Here is a 14,920-nt window from a genome sequence, read left to right on the forward strand (position 1 = left end):
CAATAAGACTATGAAGGCCAGAATTTTGAGATATGCAAATTTATAAAAATAGTCAGTTCTTTTATCAATCTTTGTTTTATTTCAATATGAAGTCAATTATTTGCAATCTGCAAAGAAGTTCCATGAGCAGTGACACACTTAAAAATATAAACCGAAAGACCTGTGGATGCTGTAAATCAGGAACAAAAACAAAGTTGCTTGAAAAGCTCAGCAGGTCTGGCAGCATCTGGGTTCTGAGGAAGGGTCACCGGACCCGAAACGTTAACTGTTTTCTCCTTCACGTAGGCTGCCAGACCTGCTGAGCTTTTCCAGTCACTTTAAAATATAGATGGTTCAAATCTACTCCAAAACCTTATAGACGGTTCACTCTAAATAACCTTAATTACAGAACATCTATTGTGTATCTATCTCACTGGCAGTTGTTTTATCTCGTATTTCATATTAATAAAGTTACAGTTTACAACTTTGCATCCCGCAGGCACATCAATATGCAAGGAATATGGGAATTAAAAACTGCTGATTATAAATCTCCTGAAAGTTTAAAATGGAATACAAAACAATTCAAATATTAATTATTGTCTAAAAGTGTTTCAATGTTAATGTTGCATTTTCTCAGGAGACCAATTCTGAGCATCCAATTCTAAAACTCAAATTTCTAAACAGAATGTTGCAACATTTATAAGAAATTGACAAAATTTAGCTATGCAGTTGCCTTTCGTGATATAATCCATTGAAGCACTGTAACTCTAAGAAACCATGAAGTTTCACAAATATCACTTCGCTAACTAAATGAAGCATCTGAAGCATTTATCAGACTAATCTCTAAGACTGTAAGGGAATGCATTGCCATTCTTTAGAATGGTGTTAAGGGCCATGTGACTTCTGAATCAAATGAATGCCACAATACTTCGAAATTGGGTTGCATGAAACCCCAGACAGAGGGTGAGTTATTAACTGAGCTGTCAGAACTTTTCTTAAGCCCTTCCTTATGACCAATATAATTCGAAATCAAGGTGCAAAACCTGGACCAATCATTCATCTTTGCCTCTGAGTTGGAAATCCAATTGAAGGACTTCATTATAAATATCTTAACAGACACCTCCTATCTGTGCCAAAGTACCGCATTGCCAGAAGTACCAATGTTCAGTTAATTTAGTCAACAGTAGCACGTTCCACTTGTTCAGGTGGATATAAAATGCCTTGTGACATTCTTCATGGAAGATCAGTCATCTTGGGGTACTTTGGGTGTAAGTTGACTGCCACGCTTGAACATAGAACAGTACAGGCTCTTCGGCCCACGATGTTGTGCCGACCTTTTATCCTACGAAGATCAATTTGCCCTGCGTATCCTACATTTTACTATCCTCCACGTGCCTATCCAAGAACCGCTTAAAAGTCTCTAAAGTATCTGACCCCACTACCACTGCCAGCAGCGCATTCCACATGCCCACCACTCTCTGTGTAAAGAGAGTTTGCTTACATAACTAGTGAATGAAAGTATTTGAAAATAGATCATTGTATCTTGGCAGTTTCTGTGGGATGATAATATAATTAGAAATCTAAGTCTTTACACACACAGACTAGTTGTGCTGTTTGTAGGCAAAAGGGCCCATGGTACAAACCCCTTTCATGAGTCATTTCAAGGGATAAATGGGGGAGAAAAAAGGAGTGAATTAGAGTTCACAAACATTTCCGATTAGTGCTGTTAGTGAAATCACAAATGTTATAAAAATGTTAAACAAAATCTTTTCTACTCCTTTGATTGACCACCTGTGCTGGATGAAGATTTATAATTCATGACTTCGTAGGCATAGCTTTATCCACTTTAAAGGCTCCTCGTGATGAGTTTAGTTTGCCTTTTATTGACTGAAAAAGCTGAAAGCATTTCCGGATTAATGAAAGGTATCATCTCCATAAATCAAGCTGGTTTATAAAAACAAAATCCTCAGAAACATCTATCTATCCCATCTATTTTGATTTGCTAGAAATAGAATGAAATGTTCAAGAGCTACTGCACAAAAATAACTAAGGCTTCTACCTTCTCCTTGTGGGGGAAATGAATAGAATCTCTCAATATTATCTTTAAAAGACAGCTAAACATTCAAGAATCCCACATTATTCAGACAAGAAATCAATTTATCACCACCCATAACCTCTGGCTGTGAATGTTACATGTGCGTGTGTATGTTTATCATGGATTAGCAAAGCTTCTTAAATGAATCAAGACTTGCAAGTGTGCTAACAAAGCATGAACTATCTGTTTCAAAATCAGATTAAAATTGTCTTAATATCTTGCTATTTGGTCATGAGTATTTAATACTTAATTTATTTTTATTATGGCTTTTTCCCAAAAATCATATATTAATCTGCAAGATTTTGTTTGAGACTGAGGTGTAAATGAAATACTTAATCCAGAAATCACTTACAGGGCATGGTTCCATTTGTGTTTGTTGGAACAAAGGAGAGCATAAGCAATGCACGTGTTCTATTGGACTACCATCTGAACTATTTAAAGGTAAGAACTGAAATTTCCCTTAGCAGGACTGCACTTTCAATTCTTAACTTTTCAATTTTGTTTTGTTTTGTAATGGAGCGGATATTTGCTGGTATCACTACCTATATTGTCAAAATTGAGTAAAGTCAGCCAGGATTCATTGAAATTGACTGGAAGAAAATGTTAAATGTTTGACTGTCATGAGGATAGATGGAAGAAGTTGACGCTGTTCTTCATGGAGAGAAGAAGGCTAAGAGGTGATCTGATAGAGGTTTTTAAAATTATGAACAGGCTGGATAGAGTAGATGGGGAGAAAACGTTCCCACTTGTGAAAGGAACAAGAATGAAAGGGTCTAGATTTAAAATGAGTTGCCAAAAAAGGCAAGGGCGATATGAGAAAAAGTTTTTTTTTTTCATTCTGCAAGTAGTTAGGGTATGGAATGCAATGCCTGGAAATGTGATTGAGGCAGGTTTAATTAAGGCTTCAAGAGGATATGGGTGATTAGTTGAATATAAGCAAGGGTATAGAAAGAAACTAGCATTAGGTAATGATGCTCACCTGAAGAGCAGTGCAAACACAACGGGTCAAATGACTTCTGTGCCATCAGATTTCTATGAACTGTGTACAAAGACTGCTATATGTTTCTAAATCCCATACTAACCTCTCTGTTCTTGGCTCCTACACTGTTTCAAGCTAAGGTAACAATATCTTGGCTGTCTGCTAGCCACTTGTACAACCTTCCAGACTCAGCACAGAGTTATCATGCTTCAGAACTTAAGCACCGCTTCTGTTTTCCATGAGAGCATAGATGCTGTCGGTGGAGGAAAGCCACACAGCAGACACTGGAAGTGGAAGAAAGTAGTCTTGTACTTCAGTTTGGAAATTTCCTGTTGGTACACTGCCGGTTGGGTAGTCCACACCACCATGGTTTACTCTCATACCTCCTCCATGTCCCCAAGCACCTGACTCTCTTCACCTGACATTTCCATGATTTTGCCCTCTGCTTTTTTGCAGAACTATTTATATCTTCTCCAGACACACCTTTTGTGTCTTATTTTACCAGTGTTCCCTTTCACTTTTAACTTTACACTATAATTTTTGTTATTTAATCACCCCTGTCCATCCTGTCGTTCTCTGTGACAATCTTGTGTGCTAGACCATGCCTATCAGCTAATAGTATGTTCTGATGAGGCTTTTTCTGTTGATTCTTCTGTCAAGAATATTAACTAGTTATGCCATTGGTACCAATGTTATTTAGATGGTGCTTTCTCTAAGACCTAGAGAAGGCTATGAGAGCCAGCAATTCTCTCTTGAGAACTGCGGGCCATTAGATTTGGCAGATCGCAGCTAGCTCTGGGGTCTTTGTCCAACTGTCCCCTTCTCTTTATATCTTTGATGACATATCAATATTTCTTACAATGGGATTAGTCCAATGTTGTCAAAACCGTCAGATTTAAATTTAATAGGTTTTTGGTATCTAAGTACCTGGTTCAAATTGATTGGCTAAATTCAAAAGCCTGTTATCTCGGTAAAAACTGCTATGTGGCCTGCTAACTGTACAGCCTTTTGATACAAATGTCTCAATTCAGGTATTCTCTGTGTACTTGCAAGCTTTCAAGCTGCTGCTCACAGACAATCATTTTAAATCTCTAAGCACAGCAAAAGCACATGATCTTTTAAAGGGACCATGCAATGCTTTTCTCCCCTAGCATTTTACAAACACCAAATTCTAATTTCGGCTCTCCCAATCCACAAGTACTCTACCCAACTTCGCAACACTTATTTCATTAACCAGTTCGTTTAAATTAGTCAAACTTGCATTTCGTCAAGTAAAACACTAAATAAAACTTATGGTTTTATTTGTTTTTTGATCAAGAGCAGGTGCTCGTTGTTTCCCTAATTACAGACTGAAACTTGTAGGATCCAAAAAGAAACTTCCCACTGCCCAGATATACAACATTAAAAACCTAAATCTTCACTGCTGATGGCCTCTGAAAACCACATGGAAACAGTGGCTGAGACTCCATTTTGTTGTTCTGTATTTCTCCAGCTGTGATGGAGAGGTTTGCGTTGAAACAAGTTTTTGTGTTGCGCAGATTTTTCTGTTGAGCAAAGGAAGACCTACATATACATGTTTATAATGTGGACCGCAACTTCCTATCCTCTGCAGCAGACTCCAGTAAACAACCATAGATCAAGAAATCATTGTTTGTTTCTTTCTGGTACTTTTCTGTCTTCCTTTCCTGTACCTCTCTTCCTGTGTGAGCATCAGCAGGCTGTTTGTTTCCACAGGGACATCACATCCAAGTCTGATCCTGTAATTTCTCTAATATCCCCATATATACATGTATACAAAACAGTGTAATAATCACCACAGGGAACACTAACCAGTTTTTAATTATTTTCTCATCTTTCCTCCCTAATCAAGGGTTGCTGAAAGCATTTATTATGCTGCGAGCAGGTGATTTATGCTATCTTACTCACGTTCAAGGCTTAAATTTAAAATGAAATCCATCTGTTGACCACAGATACTAGCTGCCTAGTTTGGGTGAGCTCAGCCAATTACTGCCTTAACACATTAAAACAGTGTAGCACCTGCTCATTCTCTGATAGATTAAAAAGAAACAGCAACATATTCCAGTGTCAGATGCCCTCAATGAGGCTGCTGAACTTAGGTCCTCACCACTTGTGTCACAAAATAGACTGCCATATTAAAACTTCCATCTCACTTGTGTTCTTACATTTGGAATGATATTTCTTTGAGATCAAAATGTTAATGAGCCAAGTACTTGGATATTGTCACCTTGCCACAGGCACTATGTACTGAAGTACCCGAGACGCAGGCTATGGCAGTTAATGTGTACTGTATAAATTAGTTTAAACCCACTAGAGATCTTTATTTAAACAGAATCCACTTACTTCTTCTGTGTTACATTTAGAAAACAAGAATATTACATGGTGCACAGCTGGGATTTTTTTCTAAAAAAAATGCGACCAGCTTTACAGGAGCAAGCAGCATCACTGTATGCAAATTCTCCTCCAAGCTGCTCGCCATCCAGACTTGATAATGTATCGCCACTCCTTCAACGTTGTTGGGTCAAAATCCTAGAATTCTCCCTAACAGCACATGGGTCTACATACAGGAAATGCACTGCAGCAGTTCAAGAAGGCAACTTGTTACCAGTTTGTTACAACTAAGGATGTGCATTAAATGCTTGCCCTGCCAGTGATGTCAACATCCCATGAATGAAAAAGCAACCCAGCAATCCAGAAGTTGCCACCGTGCAAAGAAATTTCTTTTCAAATTGACAGTGTCTGCAAGTTGGTCAGGTTTATGCATGCAGCCAGATGATTCGAACCTGCCTTCTCTTAAGGTTATTTCTGAATACCTTGAACTAAGAAAATACTTGCATAAATTTGAACAACGAGAAAAGGGTTGCATTCAGAAACAATGAAGATGCAAAAGAACAACCTCGAGAGCAAGATTCAGGCCGATAAATAGAAAGAAACTCTAGCTGCAATGTTCAAAGCACAGAAGAAGTGTACAAAGTTAAATATAAAGTGAAAAGACAAAAAAAAGTAGGATGGATACCAAATTGCCCATCATGAACTGAAAGGCCCTGGATCTACTGTCTTGAGTTCAGACCTTTTGGGGAAAAAAAGATGCAGCTGTGTTTCATAAACTAGGCAATTGTAGAACTGGTTAAACAAACTGTGAAGGTACTGGCAATTGCTAACAAGTGCTTACACTGAGTCAATACATTGCACTTATAGGCCAAATAACATCCCACAAAAGTATGCAAAGTTCTAGAAGATCAGCTGCATGCAAGAAAGAACTTTAGAATTCAGTACTGTGAATTGATGTCCTACAAGACAGCCACAGGAATCATTAGATTAGGTTGTCGTATACGAGAAGAAGGACAACTGTGGAATTCATTACCCTGAAGTGCAATGGATGCTGACACATTAAGTTTGAGGAAGAGAGAGATTTTTAATTAGTAGCGGGTTGAAGGGTTATGGAAAGCAGGCAGGAAAGTGGAGTTGAAGTCCAGATGAGATCAGCCACGATCATGTTGAATGGCAGAGCAGCATTGAGGGGCTGAATTACTACTCTTGCTCCTAATTCTTACGTTCTTAACAAATGCTACTTTTCTGAGGATAATGGTCAGAGCAGATAATGGAATTTAGGATTGCCCCAACACCTATCGAAGAATTTCAAAAATACCTCTTGGAATAAAGAAAGGTCACAGTACTCAAAACTAGAAGATCACAGAAGATATGAAAACCTTGTAGCTGGAAAACAATATCTGCAAGCTTAAGATGCTGTAAGCAGTATAGACACTACAATAAGGTGCAAAAATCAGCAAGTCATGTGGTAATTGAGGTTTATTAACTCACCACAAAGGTGTCTCATGTTCCGCGATCATTTCAAGGTTATGGTACAAAAACAGCAATGGGCCCACCATGCAAGAAATTTGGCTGCAAAGGTCTAGTCAAAGCTACTACAAGGCACAACCAAACTGAAGACCGGTGTGGCAGAATGGCAACAATAGACTGGAATGCACCAAGATCTACATAAACGCAAGCCAATAAAGGACGTTCACAGCAAGATCAACTCAAGTTCCAGAGTGGAACAGTGGGAGGCTGAGAAGACTTTCTGTATTGTCAAAACTACACATCATGTGGATGAAGTGAGCCAGTTAGAAGCCAAACATCATTTGGCCAAAGAAACCTAACAAACACACCCAAAATCAAGAATGACACAGGAGCTACTGCAAACATCCTAGCAGTCTATATTCTGAAGGACAAGTATGAGGATTGTTGGAATTCCATGGTACAACTGACGAGCGCTAAATTAACTGCCATCAGATTGGTGTAATTTGATTGCACATACTCATAGCACCATCATTTCATATATGTCTAGATCAGAAACATCTGAAACTATTCCTGTAGCATTGCTCGTAAAAGATCTTGCTGCTAGAGGAGTTGAATCCCAAGTTCACAGGAACCAAATTCTCCGTACAAAGGTGACTTTTCTCCCATTGGCCACATCTAGATTGAATTTTCCTGGACCTTTTTGAGCAAATTTAATTTCTGTCCCTCTTATTCGGAGTACTGACTGCCACCTTCATGGACTGAGAGGCATAACATCCACCTCGGTGTACACTTGTTAGAGCAGTGCCAAGAAGTACACATCTCCGTAAAGAGGAATCGCTGTTTTCCAGTTGTACTTTGCCCATAAATTACTTACCCATAATCTATTTTTCCCTGCCTCTTTGTCTTTGTGTGCAAGGTGGAATTTCTAATTAGATTAGAGTTTAAATTTATAGTGTTAAACACTGATGGTTTTGTAATTTTTTTATTTATAACTGGAGCCCAATTACTTGTAATAAATACTCATTCTTGCTAAGTACAGAAGCCTGGTCCAAAGTCTCGATCAATTTGGGTGTGAAGATTGGGTAATTTGGGGAATATTGTAAACTTATTTAAAATCTTTAATTTTTGTGACAACTCTGGGAACAGCAGGACTTGATTTCCAGCTCACTACGCCAGTAATTTGTGATACTTACCAATTTCAGTCTGTGCAGTAAATCCTGTCTATTATTAACCTCTACCATCTACACTTCTACCAATGTTTTGTCAGCATCCTTCTCATTAGTAAAAACCAATGCAAAATAAAACTAAATACCCTTGACTTTTCCTGCCCCTCTAAGCATACCTCACACTTATTGTCCATAATAGGATCCATTCTGCCTCTTGCTACCTGCTTAGAAGATTTTTGGGTTCAGTGCTGTTTCAAGTAAAATATACTGATGCTGAAGAGTCAGAAATATTTTTTGCATTCTGCTCATTCTTTATTGGGTAAAGGTAACAAGGTATATGGCGCAATAGCCAGTAAATGGTGTTGAAGTACAGATCGACAATGATCTAATTGAAGGACAGAAAAAGAATGAGCAGCTGAATAGCATATTAATGGTTTGTTACTTGAAGTAGCTCAGCTAACCAGCTAAAATCTTCATCAAACTTTGATTAGTTTGACATTTGGAATTGTGTCTCAAGGATAGTAGTATCTGTGTATAAAAAAAGTAATATTTTTCTTTTATTAGTTTACCAGAGTGGTCACATGTTTTGCACAGCAATAATACTACTGTTTTTGATCTGCTTCATCCTTCACCTTAGTAATTTGTTTTGATTTTATTTTGAAAATATAGATGAATTCTGGTATGGCAGATTAATAGCTTTTATCCCCCACTATCTTCGGATTTCCTTGTTTGTCACAATATTGTACAATTGTTATGTTTATTACATATCCCTTCTTCTCAATCCTTGACCCACTTATCCACAAATGGAATGTCCAAGTTCCGTCTGAACCAGCTACAATGTTCCTCTTTATTTGCTCACCTTCCGGTTTAGAGTCATAGAGTCATCCAGCACTGAAACAGACCCCTTGGTCCAACTTATCCATGCCAACCCACTTTTCCAAACTAAACTAGTCCCACTTCCCTGCGTTTGGCCCATATCCCTCTAAACCTTTCCTATTCATATTCCTATCCAAATGTCTTTTAAATTTTGTAGCTGTACCTGCATCTACTACTTCGTCTGGCAGTTGATTCTACATATGGTCACCCTCTGTGTGAAAAAAAATTGCCCCTCAGGTCCCTTTTAAATATTTCTTCTCTCATTTTAAAAATATGCCCCCCAACTTTGAACTTGCCGACACTAGGGAAAAGACCTTTGCTATTCACCTTATCTGTGCCCCTCATGATTTTATAAACCTCTATAAGATCACCCCACAACCTCCTATGCTCCAGTGAGAAAAGTCCCAACCTATCTTTATAACTCAAACCTTCCATTCCCAGCAACATCCTGGTAAATCTTTTCTGAACCCTCTCCAATTTAATAATACCCTTCCAACATGAGGGTAACCAGAACTGTACATAGTACCTCAAAAGTAGTCTCACCGATGTCCTGTACAACCTCAACATGATGTCCCATCTCCTACACCCAACGGTCTGAAGCAATGACGACAAGCGTGCTTAATGCTGCCTTAACCACTTTGTCTCCCATTTGAAGCACCTTTCAAAGAACTATGTACCTGAACCGCTCAGTCTTTCTGTTCGACAACAGTGCAAGTTTTGTTTACAATGACCCAATAGCAGTTACCCCCTGTCCAGGCTCAGCTTTCAAGCTTGAGAAGTTCTGATTGATGGCTGTCGCCTGTTTGCTCCTTTTAAGCTTAAGGTTTGCCTTTGTCCAGTGATTATACTATTACCTTTTGTTCTCTTATTCGTTTGCTTAATCAGTGGAGGGCCTGATTAAAAATTTCTGAAATCCAAATGAAAAACAGTTGCATTTTATTAGCCCACTTTATTCCTTCAAAAAATGGTGGATTATTTTGGGATAGTTTCTGCTATCTAAATTAATGCTAATTAATTACATTTCTTTAGCATCTATTCAATAGCTACATTACCGCAACATGACATCCCAACTCCTAGATTCAATGCACTGACCAATAAGGGCAAGAGTACCAAACGCCTCCTCATTTCAGCTCTGATGGAGAGTCATCTAGACTCAAAATGTTAGCTTGCTTTCTTTCCATGGATGCTACCTGACCCGCTATGACCTCCAGCACTTGTTGTTTTCATCCATCTTCACTACCCTGTCTACTTGTAACTCCACTTTCAAGGAACTATGAACCTGCACCCCATTGTTGTTTTAACAGTTTTCCCACATTAAAATGACTAACTATGTTGTCATTTATTGAAAGGAGAATTGATGCAAAAATGGGAAGATCATGCATCAGTTGTCCAGGTCATTGCCGAGACAAAATCTGGAATACTGTCTACAGTTTCCTTGTTTGAAGAAGGATGTAAATGTGTTGGAAGCAGTTCAGAACTGGTTAATTAGACTAATTCCTGAAATACACAGGTGTCTGTTTTTTGAGGAAAGGCTGGACAGGCTATACTTGTCTCTGTTGGAGTTCAGAAGAGGAAGATGTAACTTGTTTGAATCATGTAAGATCCTATATTGTCTTGACAGGGTAGATAAGGAGAAGATGTTTCCTCTTGTGGAAGAACTTGGAATGAGGGGTCACTATTTGGAAATAACGACTGGTTCATTGAGATAGCTAAGGAGAATTATTTTTTTTTCTCAGAGGGTCTTGAGCCTATGGGAAAGTGAAGTCTTTGAATATTTCTAATGCAAAGGTAGATAGATGTTTTATAAGAAAGTGAAAGATTGTTGGGTAGATGAAAATATGGAGTAATCAGATCAGCCATGATCTTGCTATATGGGAGAGCAGGCTTGAGGATCCAAGTGACTTACTCTTGTTCCTATGTCCTCCAACATGTTCATATGATTATCTCCTGTCCTTTCCTTAAGAAATAAAGGTTCCATACCCCTCAATTATCTGAGTTTTTCAGCCTCTAATGCTGTTTAATTAATTCATAGCCACACAATCTGGCATGAAAATACTAATCTATTTGGATTAACAATGAGAAAAGCTAAATTATTGTTCATAATCAAAAGCTTCATAATCAAAGTGCCCATTTCCTAGGTTATTGCTAACACACACTATGTTATTTGTAATTATAAGGAGATGTGGAATGCCATAGTGGTAGTGTTAGTTGCCAAGTAATCCAGGATATTAGCCTGGGAACATGGATTCAATGATGGTGAAATGTGAATTCAATAAAAATCTGGAATTAAAAGCAGAGCTAATAGTGGCAGCATAACCACTGTTGCTTATTTTAAAAACCCATCTGGTTCACTAATGTCCTTTTAAGGAGGGAAATTTGGCCTATGTGTGACTCCAGACTCTCAGCAATGTGGTTGGCTTTTATCTGTCCACTGAATAATTAGGGATGGGCAATAAATGTTGTATCACATGAGCAAATAAGAATGAGTGCAGGTCAGCGGCTAATGCCCATGCTGGCGCATGTGCTTCAACTGAAGTGGTTCTGTGTAATGTTAACCTAAGGATTTTTTAAGGTGCAGAATTGCTTTTCATTTTCCAGATCTTTTCTAAATCTGATTTGTAATAGCTGGGTGCAATAGATCTATCTGCAGATAAGAGAGTGCTGAAATCTGTCAGTGTTTGCTTGTTTGTAGAGCCAGTGCAAGGCATGATGGGCTGAACAGCCTCCTTCTGTGACAGTTCTGTGATTCGGTGAAGTTAATGGATATATTTCTCTTTGCCATGCCTCCCCCCATTCTACAATTTCAGAATTGTCAACTGCAGTAAATTTCAAATATAAATATTCTTGCAAGCATTTGTCAAAATCCTGATATGTAGGTTCTAGAAATCCTAATTTCTAGTCACAGTTCAATTTGCCCATTCTAAAGGTACTTGTGATTTCTGTACAGGAGGTTGACCAGCTACGCATGGAACGCTTACAAATTGATGAGCAACTTCGGCAGATGGGTGCGGGATTGAGGACCCCTGCAAACCGTCCCGACAAAGAAAGGGGCTACTCGACCGATGAAAGTACAAGTTACTTGCGTGGGGGCAGACCTTACAGTAGTCGAGGGCGTGGCAGACGAGGCCCAGGCTATGCATCAGGTTTAATATTCTTAATTCATAATTCAAAAATTCATTCTTTCAAATAACAAAGTTGCTCGAGAATGACTGGTCTAAAGTTTTAAAAGCAGTTTTACTTCCTCAAATTCGAATAAATTCCATGTGCAGTAATTTTTTGTTAGCTTATTTCTATAAATTGTCTAATGAAAAAATTTTAAAAAACAGCAACAAGTTTGGATTCTCTACATTTTGTATTACAGCCTCAATAATGAGGAAGGGTCACTGGACCCGAAACGTTAACTGTTTTCTCCTTCACAGATGCTGCCAGACCTGCTGAGCTTTTCCAGCAACTTTGTTTTCGTTCAGTAGTGATCCATTTCATTTGCCCTTGTTGAGTAAGGTCATTTGACCCAACTTCACTTGTCCATTCAGAAAGATTTATCCTTGTTTAGAGCCGAGTTTCCCACCTCATTATTCGATGGCAACTGCTGTGTTTATGCAGTACGTGGGATTGTTGGCTTATGGTTGCTGCCTGGACAAACCATCTCTCTGGCTGGAGAATCTAAGAAATGAGACAGTTAAATGGGAGGCAAATAGTCTGACTGAAGGAACTTTGACATTTGAGTATTTTGTATTTTGTAGCTATCACTATTGTAGATAGCTTAAGAAGAAGTTGAAAGTCACATGACACCAGGTTATAGTCCAACAGGTTTATTTGAAATCACAAGCTTTTGGAGCGTTGCCCCTTCATCAGGTGAAGTGTTTTCTTCTTTGGTCGCTGCACCACAGATCTCTCTGTAAACTGTTCCAGTTCATTGGTTGCCTCATTGAGCTCACTGCTGACATCTTGGGGTTTGTGAAAAAATTCCTGGAATGTCGTTCACCTGATGAATTCCCCTGTGTCTTCCGCAAGACCAATGGGGTCCATTTTGTTAGTGGGGCAGAAATTGAGCCCTTGGCTGAGAATTTTGATTTCATCTGGTTGAAAGATATGGTCAGAAAAATTGACGATGATTTCCCTGCGGTGGTACCAGGGAAGGCTTGGTTACTGCTGATAGTGATGCCGGTTTCTCCAGTTTCCTGTTCTTGGTGCTCATGTAGGTGGTGTAGTTCTGTTGCCTCGTCTGCTTGGCAGTGTCTCCCAGCTGGTCCACTGTATCCTGAGTGCAAGCTGACAACATGGACTCTATCTTGATTTCAAGGTTGCAGCATTTGCTGTGGAGCTGGTGTACGCAATGATTGAGAACTGTGCGATGACAGAGTCTCTCAGCATAGTCTGTGTTTTAGGTCAGCTTGAATAGATTCGTGATCTGTAATCCTTTTGGGATCTTCTCTGCTTTCTTGCATCTCTGCAGAAACTTGATGTCTGTATCGATATGTGCAGTTTTCTTGGAAATCCTCTCCACTTTGACCCAGCAGTTTGTGGTGTTGATGATAGCCATGATGTGGAGGTGCCAGTGTTGGAATGGGGTAGACAAGTTTAGAAGTCAGACAACACCAGGTTATAGTCCCACAGGTTTATTTGAAATCACAAGCTTTTCAGAGCATTGCCCCTTCATTAGGTGAAGTGTTGGACTATAACCTGGTGTCGTCTGATTTCTGACCTTGTCCACCCCAGTCCTACACAGCACCTCCACATCAAGAAGAAAGTTGATCAAAGTAGAGCGAGCTGCCAACAAAATAGATCTGATTATAAACTTGGATTTTATATCATTTTGTATAAAGTTTCAGCATTGAAAAATTGAGTTGTGACCCAAGTGAAAATAATTTAAGAAATATAAAGCCAAGGCCGTTGCACAGGTGTTTGCTTTGATAAAGATTGGAGCAGCTTTTGCCAAACAAGGGTTTACAATCCCACAACTGACACTTTTTTCTTTTCTCTCCTCCTAACTGCTAAGGTAATAACTCTGAGGCATCCAATGCCTCCGAGACTGAATCTGAGCACAGAGATGAGCTGAGTGATTGGTCACTGGCGCCAACAGATGAAGAAAGGGAACCATATTCACGCCGGGGTGACAGTCGCAGGAGAGGGAGTGCTGGCCGTGGCCGTGGTGGAGGTCGTGGCCGTGGGAGCAACAAAAATCCGTCAGCAACTTCAGGTAATTAGTGAGTATACTTTGTTGTCTGCATGTATTTCAACATTAAACTAAAATTTGCTAGTTTCATTTCACAAGATGTGCCCAAATAAAGTTGGGTGTCAAGAATGTTAAATGCCACATGAAACTGACTTAAAAACAAGCTGAGTTTGTACAGTTGACTCTGAATGCGTATGCTTGCATGTATGTATGCTACTTTCATAGCAGCGTTTGTTCCGTGTGCAAAGCTGAATAATTGACATGTCTATAACTGAACAGGTTACAATAGTGTTTGTGCTTCGTTAGTTAAATAGCAATATGCCTTCATGAATTGTAAATATTAAGGTTCATTTTGTGTGTATAGTTTTATATCGCCTGATTATAACTGCTGGAATGCTTTAATTGTACACTGTAGCCCTGGTCTAAATTTGTTTTTTTTTTAATCTATTTACCATTTTAGATGAATTCTTGAGGGCAGACATCCGTAAACGCAACTCATCAAGAGATTCAAAAACCAGGACGACAGATGGCTCATTGCAGGTAGCTTTTCGATTGTGGTTTTAGGTTGCACAGTTGAAATGGGGCTGCTCTGATGTACAGTTTATGAAGGCTGTATTCTGTTATTTAAGAAGTCTGAAGCTAAGTCTGTCAAATTGCATTTGTGAAGATTGTTCCACTTGACGAAACAAATTCCCAATTCCTTCGCCTCCGCCGCATCTGCTCCCAGGATGAGGCATTCCACTCCCGTACATCTCAGTTGTCCTCGTTTTTCAAGGACCGTAACTTCCCCTCCTCGGTGGTCGAGAACGCCCTCAACCGTGTCTCCCACA

At 39.1% G+C, this 14,920-nt stretch overlaps 1 protein-coding gene across 1 annotated transcript in view; it reads left to right on the top strand.

Moving 5' to 3' along the window:
• fmr1 (fragile X messenger ribonucleoprotein 1) overlaps window positions 1–14,813 on the top strand; it is a 63,256-nt gene extending 48,443 nt beyond the window's left edge. The window contains exons 11-14 of the mRNA XM_020509600.2: window positions 2,429–2,515; window positions 11,862–12,057; window positions 13,914–14,114; window positions 14,551–14,813. Coding sequence (XP_020365189.2) covers window positions 2,429–2,515; window positions 11,862–12,057; window positions 13,914–14,114; window positions 14,551–14,654 — 588 coding nt within the window. The 3' untranslated portion in view covers window positions 14,655–14,813. The remainder of the gene's footprint in view (window positions 1–2,428; window positions 2,516–11,861; window positions 12,058–13,913; window positions 14,115–14,550) is intronic.
• Window positions 14,814–14,920: the final 107 nt, after the last annotated feature.

The sequence above is a fragment of the Rhincodon typus genome, chromosome 14 (assembly GCF_021869965.1).
Source record: "Rhincodon typus isolate 14 chromosome 14, sRhiTyp1.1, whole genome shotgun sequence".
Lineage (NCBI taxonomy): Eukaryota > Metazoa > Chordata > Chondrichthyes > Orectolobiformes > Rhincodontidae > Rhincodon > Rhincodon typus.